Source organism: Ischnura elegans, chromosome 3 (genome assembly GCF_921293095.1).
Source record: "Ischnura elegans chromosome 3, ioIscEleg1.1, whole genome shotgun sequence".
Taxonomy (NCBI): domain Eukaryota; kingdom Metazoa; phylum Arthropoda; class Insecta; order Odonata; family Coenagrionidae; genus Ischnura; species Ischnura elegans.
Genome location: NC_060248.1, coordinates 136,412,725 through 136,424,755, shown reverse-complemented (window position 1 = coordinate 136,424,755; position 12,031 = coordinate 136,412,725). Strand labels below are relative to the sequence as shown.

The following is a 12,031-nucleotide window of genomic DNA, read 5'->3' as shown; positions in this document are numbered from 1 at the left end:
ATCAATTATTTAAGTCAGGCAGATATGTTTAAAACTTACTTGCTCTACAGAATTATGTACAGCATGTACTGAGACTTGGTTTCGAAGGTCGGCATTTTCGCTCTGTTTTCCAGTTTTCTCTGTATTTCTTTGTGCCGTTCCTTGTCTATCGCTGCTTTCAATGAAGCTTGGGTGACCTCCTTCACGAATCTTTCAACCATTTGGGCCTGGAAAGGGGACTTTAACTTCAGAGCTGAATGCTGCTTATACGATTTTTGAATTTCCTCCTCGGCAAGGTCAGAATTAACCGAAGGAACCGTGCCCATTCAACACAGATAATGCGGCTAAACTGTGGCCAAGCATTGTGGCAAGCAGTGTTAGGCCATTATGGGCCCACAATGGTTTTGACCCCCTGGCCAAAGTGTGGCCATACTTGGAATTTCATCCGCTGGCCAGAATTGTGCCATAATGAAATGTGCTGTTAATATTAGACGACATTATGGAATATTGATATACTAGGGAGTTCTCCTATCCCTAAATTAGAGGCTATTAATTCTCAAATTATAATTTTACCTTGCCAGCAAATTATAATTGTTTTTAACTTATCTTCATGAAATAGTAAACTTCACACTACAGGCAGTTAATGCAAATCCTTCATGCTGATCTCTGTAAAACATATGTATATGTGAAGCAGATCACTATTTCCTAAGTGTTATACTCTGAATTGATGTGCCCATCAACGTACAAGAAGCATTACTTTCTCCTGAGACTTTCAAACACCTGGTTGAAAGAACATTACTAATTTAGCCAGAAATTAAATATTACCTGATTGCACATCTATACAGCTACATGTTTTGGATTAGTGGTGCTGATTGAAATTTCACTGGTGATGTTAGAACTCTTGGAAAACATTCTCCTGAGGGCAAAGGATGGAAATGAACTCAATATGTATGTATTATGTTATTCCGTGTCTTTAATAATTAATGCCTCAATGAAATACACACAGTGTGCATTAAAATTGGGAATTGCTTTTCTCCCCCTTCGTCCTTGTCCACCACCTCGATCTGCTGCCCCACCAAACCATTTCTTGGCTATGCTTACAGATTCCTTCAGGCCTGTCGCACGGCCTTTTACGTCTTCAGGAACCGAGTGGTGGTGTAGAAAGCTCGCTGGAATTATATTCATTTCAATCTAATAAATTGTTAAATAAAATAGATATTGAAAAATTGCAAAAAATGTAAATAATGAGAGTCATAGATTTTCTAAGCCAAGGCATTAATGTAATGCCATAGATTTGATTCAGATTATGATGTAATTGTTGTAATGTGAAAATTAATATTTTGTAGGGTTTTGCATTTTTACGTTCAAGGTGATGATGAATGTTTGTTTTGTTTTTTATTTACGTTGCCAATATAAAAAGTGATTGTTGTACGGCCTTGGGATATAGAAGACGAATGAAATAGTTTTTTGTAACGAAGACGTAAAGAAGACTTTTTTTCGTTTTTGACAGATTATGAGACTTAAACACTAAGTGTTGATGCGAAGCGAAGTTTTCTTTTGATGGTGTGAACGGCGAATACGTTTGAGGTTAGAAGAAGTGAACCCCATAATTGTTCTTTGTAAGTTCGGAATCATCAAAAATGGCGGAAGAAAAGAAGACGTGTATCCCAATACTCGACAGTGATAATTACGATGTATGGGCTGTAAGAATTGAAGCTTTTTTAATGAAGAAAGATTGTTGGGAAGCGGTAAAAGGTTTCCATCCATACATAGCATTCGGCAGTGATGGAAACGAGATAGAAATGGAAGACGAAAGCCAACTCCCACCACAAGAGGTTAGGCGCCGTCAGCGACAAAATCAACAGGCCAGAGCCATTATCATACAATACGTAGATGATTCATTTTTGGATGATATCGTGGGACTGGACCTAGCGAAGGATATGTGGGAGGCATTAAGAGACATGTGCACCACTTACGACGTGTTCCAGGAGATAATGTTCCTAAAGGAAATGGTAAATACCGAAAAAACGGAAGACCTTTCCATGATGGAGTACATGAGCAAGATCCAGAATTACAACCGTAAAATTACTAAGTGTGGCATTAATCTCCCGGATAGAGCACTGGCTGCGTTCTACCTCATGGGTCTGCCTCGAGAAAAATATGCTGGGTTTATACGAAGTATTTACAGAACAAATGAAGGAGACATAACATCCAAATATGTTAAGTCCCAACTCCTGCTAGAAGAGAAGAGAATGAAAAATGAGGATTACGCGAAGACAGAAGAACACAAGGTTCTCAAGGTAAAGAAGAAGCCAAACAGACCTAAAGTAAGCAGTGAAAATAAATCACAAAATGCTCCAAAGAAACCTATTGGGAGGAGATACATTTGTTTCACATGTGGAAAGGAGGGGCATACTGCAAGATTTTGTCCTGCCATACAGAAGCAAGATGAAGAAGAGAAGAAGTCATCAGCATCAGTAGTATCAAGAGGCTATAAAGTACTCTGCATGCAAAGAAATCCAAACCATGCAAACAACGGCATATGGATACTGGATTCAGCAGCATCGGATCACATATGAGCCCTAGGAAAGATTTGTTTGTTGATTTCAAACCCCTCTCTGGAGAAGTAACTGTGGGTGATGGTACATCACTAAAAATAGAAGGTCAAGAATCAGTGACCATCCAGATGTCGAATGAATGTGGTGGATGGAAAATAAAGTTAACTAATGTGTTATATATTCCTTGCCTCCAAGACAATTTGATTTCGGAAGGGAAATTAGAAGAGAAGGGCTTGACCATTGTGAGGAGAGACGGAAAGACTACTGTTAGCGACGAAGAAGCTACTCTGTTCCAGGGGTATCGCGTAGGTTTCCTGTATTACCTCACTACTGAAGGGAGTGCTTCTATTTCACAAATAAGAAAAGAAGCTGAAGAACATGAAGGTAGGAAAGCATGTAAAATTGCAGCAACAACATGGCACAACCGTTTGGGACACCTGCACCATGAAGGGATGATGAAGATAGAACCATTGCGGAACTTAATGAGTAAGAAGACAGAAGAAGAATGTGAAGCATGTATACAGGGAAAGTTTAAGAGACTGAAATTTTCCTACAATGGAGAAAAAGACAGTAAGACTACACATGTCCTCCAAAGGGTCCACTCTGATGTCGTGGGGCCTATGCCCTGTGCCTCTTTGAGTGGCTGCAGATTTTTTGTCACTTTTATTGATGAATTTTCTCATTTCACTGTTGTAGTTCCCTTGAAGGCCAAAAGTGAAGTCACTGAGCAGTTCATAAAATATCAGAAAATGGTGGAAGTCACACATGGAACTAAAATACAGGAGTTCCAGAGTGATAACGGTGGGGAATACTCATCAAATGAATTCAAGAAACACCTTGAGAAGAGTGGAGTCCTACATCGTCTCTCTGCACCATATGTCCCTCAGCAGAATGGTCTGGCCGAGCGGTACAACCAGACAATTTTGAATACCATCCGTGCTATGCTGCAACAATCTGGTATGCCAAAACATTTTTGGGCTGAGGCCCTAAAAACCGCATGTCATTTAAGAAATCATTGTCCATCAACAGCAATAGATTCTGAAATTCCACTAAAGAGGTGGCTTGGAAGAGAACTTGAAGAGAAGGATTTTCAGTACCTAAGGGTGTTTGGTTGTCAGGCTTGGTATCGAGTAGTCCATGGTGACAAGCTAGATGCCAGAGCAAAGGAAGCAGTGATGCTGGGGTACCCAGAGGGCACCAAAGGCTACAGATTGTGGGACCTCAATACAAGGAAAGTCATTATTAGTCGAGATGTCATATTCAATGAGACTGTGTTCCCATTCCATAGAAAGGTAAACAGTGAGAAAGGCGACCAGATAGAAGACACATCGAGTGAAGAAGAAGAAGTTGATGCAGCCCTCCCGACACATATGCCACAAGCCATAGCCCAGAGGCCAGGAGAGGAAAATGCAGAAATAGAGGCCCAGGTCCAGAATGAGGAACAAGAGCAGGAAAATCCTCAAGCCCTGAGGAGGTCAAATCGGCAGCGGGTGCCCAAAGGACCGTGTGAATGCTGCAACGTCACCCGTTCTGTCCTTGGAAAAGATGATGTCCCAACCAGTTACCGCCAAGCCATAGAAGGATCTCAAGCCGACAACTGGAGGTTAGCCATTGAAGAAGAATTACGGAACATCGAAGGCCAAGAGACCTGGGACATCGTGAGAAGACGACCGGATATGAAAGTAGTGGGCTGTAAATGGGTTTTTGCTCTTAAAAGGAATAACGAAGGTATAACATTGTAAGATTTAAGGCAAGACTTGTGGCTCAGGGTTTTACTCAAACATACGGTGTGAATTATCATGACACTTCCAGTCCAGTTGTTGAAAGGAAATCAGTTCGTCTGTTAGCCTATATTGCTGTGGAAAATAATTGGGAAATAGATCACCTAGACGTGGTGGGGGCTTATTTAAACAGCAAGCTGGATGTAGGTTGAAGAAGAGCCTTTATGGTTTAAAACAGTCAGGGAGAAATTGGTATGAGTTTCTCAGTAAGATTTTGGTGGAGTTAGGGTTTGTGAAATGTATCAGTGACCCTTGTGTGTACTTAAGGAGCAATGTAATTGTTGGAACATATGTGGATGATTTCTTGATTATAGGTGAGAAGGAAGAAGTAGGTGTGTTCAAAAATGAAATTGCATCCTTAATTCAGGTGAAGGACTTGGGTATGGTGAACACATTTTTGTCCATCCAATTCACCAGACCAAACAGGGGAACTGTCATTTTGAGTCAGAAGAAGTATGTCATGTCTTTTCTCAGAGATTTTTATATGTTAGAAGGTAAAGGTGTTTCTTGTCCACTACAAGCAGGTGCAAATTTTGAGAGTAAAGGAGAAGGAGAAATTTTTTGCAAGGAGAAATACCAGAGTGCAATAGGCAGCTTCCCAGCTAGCACATTATAAGTCATTGAGATAAGGTGAAAGGAAGAAATAAGGAAGTCGCTTCTCAAGTAAGCTTGTTATGGGTTTCTTACGGCCAGGGCGACAAACATCCAGAGTAATGGCAAAATGGATGCCAAACTTTCAGCACTTCCGTAGATGCTGTTATTATCCCATCGTTACAGAGTGTTAATTAAGGCCTTTATGCATTAAAACAATGTTTTTATTATTGGCGCTTCTATATTATGAGGAGAAATAACATCATACCGCCATAATTTGAAAATCATTCACATTTATGAACTGATAGCTTAACGAAGGTCGTAAGAAAAACACAATTTCACAAGAATACCAACGTAGAATAATATAAAAATGCCGGAAGGAACATCTAATATACGTATTGTAGTCGTCGGGTTATCAAACCATAATTTAAAATTCATAAATGTTAAAATGTATGGACCTTGAATAAATTCAGTTTTTCATGCACATGCCAAACAAGTTTATTTTACATAATTGGATATTTAATTAGTAACTACACCACCTGTTCTCAACAACTGCCGTGGTGTAGTGGTTAGCGAGTAGTACTACGGTTCTGACGGTCGCACGTTCGGATACATCCTGGCGTTATTTTTTTTTCTTTCCGCCGCATGGATAGAGTACTTGTACTATGCTTTATATCTTCACTAGCCGGTTGCTTGCGGTTATTAATTTTTTTCTATTTACAGGAAAATCTGTTATCAGTTGTTCAGCCCTTCTAAAAACTCGCTAAATTTCCCCAATAGCCTTTAAATTCATGTCAAGATGAGCCGCGTAGCATGTGTAGTACGCTGTTCAGCCGCCTTTGGCGCTCCAACAGAAGTGACTTACATTGCCTGAGGATATTTGACGGCATTCCTTACCTAAACGCCCCTAACGTCTTACCCTTGCCTTATATAAGTCCCTTAGCTTACGATAAGCTGCTTATCAATTTTTTCCGTAAGAAAACCATAAGAAACGGTTAACTCACTTACTTTGTGCTATCTTGTTATACTTGAGTACCAATACTCGTCCAGATATTGCAAACGCAGTGTGCAAACTTAGTCAATGCTGTAGCAACCCCACTATGTAACAAATTGGAATGGAGTTCAACATGTAATGAGATATTTAAAGAGTACATGTGATTATCAACTTGTTTTCAGGAAAGGTGAAGGTTTTGCATGCTATTGTGATTCAGATTGGGCAGGGGATAGAGATGATCGAAAGTCTGTCACTGGGTATGTTATCACGCTGGGAGGTGGAGCAATGATTTGGAAAAGTAGGAAGCAGAGAAGCATAGCCACCTCAAGCACGCATGCTGAGTATGTTGCTATTTATGAATGTGTGTGTGAAATCCAGTGGATGAGGCCGTTTTTTTTGTGAATTGAAGCAAAGCAGCCTCATTCCAAAGACCTGCACCATTTTTTGTGATAACCAAGGTGCCATATAGGTACATTGCCAATAATGACATAGTAAATGAGAGGAGTAAACATTTCGTGGTAAAATACCAAGGTTCTTAAAGTAAAGGTTGCCTCATTCGCGACTCGGGCTCCCATTGGCTTGACGTCACGGTAGACCCAACTTCCAGCGCCATTTCAAATTCTAGCCTTTCCGCGGGCCTAACTGCTTACCGCAGCGAGTTCTTGAATTTACCCTCTATCGAACACTATAAGCCGAATTTTAAATTGAAGGCCGATTTATGAAAATAATGATGATAAGATTTAAAAAAAAGATAAATTCGTGTATTCAGACGCCATAATTTCCTGATGAAGTGATGAAATGGGAAGGTGTGCGAGTTGATTCCGTGTCCACACTTCCTTCCTGTAACTCTCAAAACACTGTTTTCCTTGCTACTTCCGCAATATAATTTAAACTTAGATTAATATGGCTGGGAGGAAAATACGCAAAAACCAAATTAGTTGCTTCAAAAAATTACAGTTCTGCAACTTTTTAAATAGAAATTATGCTCGTTTTCATTCTTCGCCGGGCTTTGAAAATACAGACTGTCCCAAGGGTCGTGTGTCATTTTTGACCTGTAAATTTAGTAACTTTGCATGGAGCAATGTTCATTAAAATTAGCATATGTACTTATGGGAAAAAGTCCTAAGTTTTGTTGAGTGTAAAAAAAATCTTACAATTTTGACCTTTTGACCTCACAATGTGGGTCCAAACCAAAAATCTCAACTTGCCTTAATTTCAATGTTTAAAAAATCGAGATAGAAAAAAGTCTGAATTTCATTGACCAAGATGACTATTCTTAGGTTTTCGGACACGAGAAACCCGAAAATAATACTTTTATTCACGAAAATTCAACTGTTGACCCAGTAAGGTCACCGTCAAGGTCACAAAGGTGGCAAAAAGAATAGTATACCAACAAAGGTGTCGATCCATGGGTTTTATAGGGTGCCCAAGTCATTGGTAAAGTCCAAAAACCCTTATTATTCACTAATTGACCTCCGAGGGTCACAATGGGGGTCAAAGGTCATAGAGTTTAACGTCGGGCCATCATGACAACCAACGTGTCAAACCATGGGTTTTGAAGGGTGCCAAAGTCGGTTAGGCAGTTCATAGATCCGTAGTGTGGATTTTTAGACCTCCGAGGGTCACAATGGGGGTCAAAGGTCATAGGGTTAAACCTCGGGCAATCATGACAACCAACGTGTCAAACGATAGGTTTTGGAGGGTGCCAAAGTCGGTTAGGCAGTTCATAGATCCGCTCATAGACTTTTGCTGTTGAGGGTCACAATGGGGGTCAAAGGTCATAGAGTTAAACCTCGGGCCAATATGACAGCATAAGTGTGGAACCATGGGTTTTAAAGTGTGCCCAAGTCAGTTTTGCTGTTCGTAGATCCATATTGTGTATTTTTTTACCACCGAGGGTCATAATGGGGGTCAAAGGTCATAGAGGTATGTTTTGGAGTAATAGGAAAACTAATGTCCCCAGCCAAAGGTTTAGAAGGGTGACCAAGTGAGTGGTGGTAGTACACATATCGACTGTCTTTTCCGACAAGCCTCCCCCGCCCTCTTAGTTTCGAGCCGTTGTTGATTATTTATTTCCCTAGACATCCTTTTTCCCGACGCTGTGTCCGCGCACTATTGTCCGCGCAGCGTGTACTAGAAAATTCCAGGTGTGCGTTATAACGAATTTAAAAATTCTAAACTGGAAGACCTAGAAAGTGTAATGTTGCAGGAGCTTCAAAAGAAGAAGAGCATGGCAATCGAAACCATATCTACAATTGGATGGTTGACTAGCACAATGAAAACTCCATGTTCACATTTCAGTTTATTATCCTATTAATGTTATCGTTTTATGATATTTCTCTAAAATCGTCAAATTTTTATCAGATTGCTTGATACAATCAAAATAAAAGCTGGATTCATCCATTGCTTTTATTTTTTACCTTAAGGTTTTGGACATAGCCAATATCTTTTTAAACGGAGTTTTGTCTTACACTTTGGGCGACAAATCAAAAGAATATTTAGAGAAATAAATAATCAACTGCGGCGTTAAAGTAAGAGAGCACGGGGGGCCTGTTGGAAAAGACTGCGAGGAAATGGAAAAAATTCGGAAGGAAGGGATGGTAAGCGCGTTGCATACTTTCTTACTCTATGGTTTAACTCTAAGACCTTTGACCCCATTATGAATTTCGGAGGTCAAAAAATCAACAATACGGATCTATGAACTGCCTAACCGACTTTGGCACCCTCCAAAACCGATCGCTTGACACGTTGGTTGTCATGATTGCCCGAGGTTTAACCCTATGACCTTTGACCCCCATTGTGACCCTCGGAGGTCTAAAAATCCACACTACGGATCTATGAACTGCCTAACCGACTTTGGCACCCTTCAAAACCCATGGTTTGACACGTTGGTTGTCATGATGGCCCGACGTTAAACTCTATGACCTTTGACCCCCATTGTGACCCTCGGAGGTCAATTAGTGAATAATAAGGGTTTTTGGACTTTACCAATGACTTGGGCACCCTATAAAACCCATGGATCGACACCTTTGTTGGTATACTATTCTTTTTGCCACCTTTGTGACCTTGACGGTGACCTTACTGGGTCAACAGTTGAATTTTCGTGAATAAAAGTATTATTTTCGGGTTTCTCGTGTCCGAAAACCTAAGAATAGTCATCTTGGTCAATGAAATTCAGACTTTTTTCTATCTCGATTTTTTAAACATTGAAATTAAGGCAAGTTGAGATTTTTGGTTTGGACCCACATTGTGAGGTCAAAAGGTCAAAATTGTAAAAATTTTTTTACACTCAACAAAACTTAGGACTTTTTCCCATAAGTACATATGCTAATTTTAATGAACATTGCTCCATGCAAAGTTACTAAATTTACAGGTCAAAAATGACACACGACCCTTGGGACAGTCTGTATTTTCAAAGCCCGGCGAAGAATGAAAACGAGCATAATTTCTATTTAAAAAGTTGCAGAACTGTAATTTTTTGAAGCAACTAATTTGGTTTTTGCGTATTTTCCTCCCAGCCATATTAATCTAAGTTTAAATTATATTGCGGAAGTAGCAAGGAAAACAGTGTTTTGAGAGTTACAGGAAGGAAGTGTGGACACGGAATCAACTCGCACACCTTCCCATTTCATCACTTCATCAGGAAATTATGGCGTCTGAATACACGAATTTATCTTTTTTTTAAATCTTATCATCATTATTTTCATAAATCGGCCTTCAATTTAAAATTCGGCTTATAGTGTTCGATAGAGGGTAAATTCAAGAACTCGCTGCGGTAAGCAGTTAGGCCCGCGGAAAGGCTAGAATTTGAAATGGCGCTGGAAGTTGGGTCTACCGTGACGTAACGGGACTTCTGCTGGCGCATGCGCAGTTACGAATGAGGCAACCTTACCGTCTAAGAACCTTGGTAAAATACAACTATGTCCGAGAGGCTGTGAAGGAGGGAGAGATTTCATTGAAATATGTGAAATCTGATAGTAACATTGCAGACTGTTTGACAAAGAGTTTGTCTGGACCTAAGACATTATTGTTTGCCAAAGAAATGGGCATAATTAAGTTGGAGTAAGAAACTCACAACTAAAGTTACGAAGTTATGTATGATGTTTTTTGTGTTCCTTTCCATCATCCTCGAACGAGGGGAGGTGTTGTAATGTGAAAATTAATATTTTGTAGAGTTTTGCATTTTTACGTTCAAGGACCTTCAAAGTTCAATATAACCACAGCAACGCTGTAGTGATATTTTGCAAACTGTTTTCGATTTATTTTTGCTAATAGTTTCACTTTATATACCTACACGCTATCGATGAAAGGCTATGGTCATTAACAAAAATTCAATTACTTAAAAATTACCAGATTATTTTCGTAAATAAATAGAGGAGAGTACTAATTTTCATCGGATAATTATTTTCGTTTAAATTTTATGAAAGGTCGAGTTCAAATCTTGACAGTTGGCTATTCTGGATCCTCTGCGATTTGCGACTAGTGGACTGTAACGTACGAGTGAACAAGTAAACAATGAAGGAGGAACATGAACGCGACTATAGTATTCTGTATACATGTGCCGAAGTAACGTGCCTGGTAATTATAATTTCTATCTATTACTGGAGCATGAAGTAAGCTAAACTAAGTTGCCTGATACAATGCTGAAAATAGTTGAATATAATTCAGTTGAAAATTTAACCAGAGAGCTGCATCACTTTTTGTTGTGACGCCGTGGTGAGGCAATATACTTTTTAATAACCAATATAACTGAAATTTGGTTCCCTCAACCTCTGCTAAAGTATAGAGCTCTTTATTTACAGTGATTTCATTGAAAATTTCAGGTGAAAAACTTTGGAAAAGCAGTTTTTAGGATTCTCGTTTGGGTGAATTGTTTCCTCGTAAGCATGCCATTAGGAGTTCGGTGTGGAAGCTGTTGTCACCAAGTGCTTAACGGAAGGAAATTCGTTCTAAGTTTAACATTGTTTCTATTTTAAGAGTAATCAAATTGGCAATTCCACTTAAAACATAACTGTTATTTATTTCAGTCATCTCTCTTTCTTCGAGTACGTATGTCCTCGTGAATGTGGGTTTTATTTTTGTTATTATTTCTCTTTCACCAAGTGGTTATCTCCTAATATATGTCGTGTTTGTATATGTAGTTACTTTTCGTCATTCAATAAACAGTTATTTTTCAATACCAATGTCGATTTCGTTCATTTATCGTGCATATGAATGCCTATAGCGCATTGCCATTAGGTACTGTTAGTTCACAATAGCACCGATAGAGGGAGTGTCGTCATGTTTACTCTGAAGCTCCACAGATGGCTCTGATGTCGCATCGGGAAGTTTTACCCGGAAAAAGTACGAATTTTACCCGTGTTTTACCATGAAATTACCCGAATTTTACCACTTAAATTTACAGATATTTTACTCGTTACCATGCAGGTTACCCATCTTTTACCACAATTTTACCCGTGTAAAATTTGGGTAACAATGGGGTAAAATATCTTTTGTGCTGACTAGGGTGATGATGAATGTTTGTATTGTTTTTTATTTACGTTGCCAATATAAAAAGTGATTGTTGTACGGCCTTGGGATATAGAAGACGAATAAAATAGTTTTTTGTAACGAAGACGTAAAGAAGACTTTTTTTCGTTTTTGACAGTAATGTCCTTGAAAATTTTTTAACCTTTCATTAGAAAACTTTCTGGACTATATGCTTAAGCCGCGGTCACCCATGCTTTGAGACATCAAGTGAAGGCTGCATGATAAAACCTGGTATTATATCATTGACCATTCAAGAAATATTTTGATGCTTACATAGCAAACAAAATTAAGCAAACTCTCAGTGTGGACTTTCACTATTTTGAGTGCCTGGTAAAGTAATGAACTGCTATCAGTAGTGCAGGATGCACAAACTTTTATCACAGGCCAATAAGGGCAGCCATTGGTTTTCCGACCCCTGTGTTTAAAATTTGAAACCATTTGTACACTTACTTTGCAAAAGCTGAACCAGCACATCTTAGCACGGTTTGCATAGAGTTTCTGTTCGAGGAACCCATCCACAAAACTTTTCTCTGAAGCTCCACAACCATCAGGTGACGCAATATTGAGCGAACAGGTGACGGAAAATCAGCCTATTTGTT

The 12,031-nt window shown here is 39.3% G+C and overlaps 1 protein-coding gene across 1 annotated transcript in view; it reads left to right on the top strand.

The window, feature by feature from the left end:
• Positions 1–11,110, top strand: part of LOC124156628 (zinc finger protein 784-like) — a 116,858-nt gene extending 105,748 nt beyond the window's left edge. Inside the window, exon 6 of the mRNA XM_046531286.1 lies at positions 10,727–11,110. Coding sequence (XP_046387242.1) covers positions 10,727–10,879 — 153 coding nt within the window. The 3' untranslated portion in view covers positions 10,880–11,110. The remainder of the gene's footprint in view (positions 1–10,726) is intronic.
• Positions 11,111–12,031: the final 921 nt, after the last annotated feature.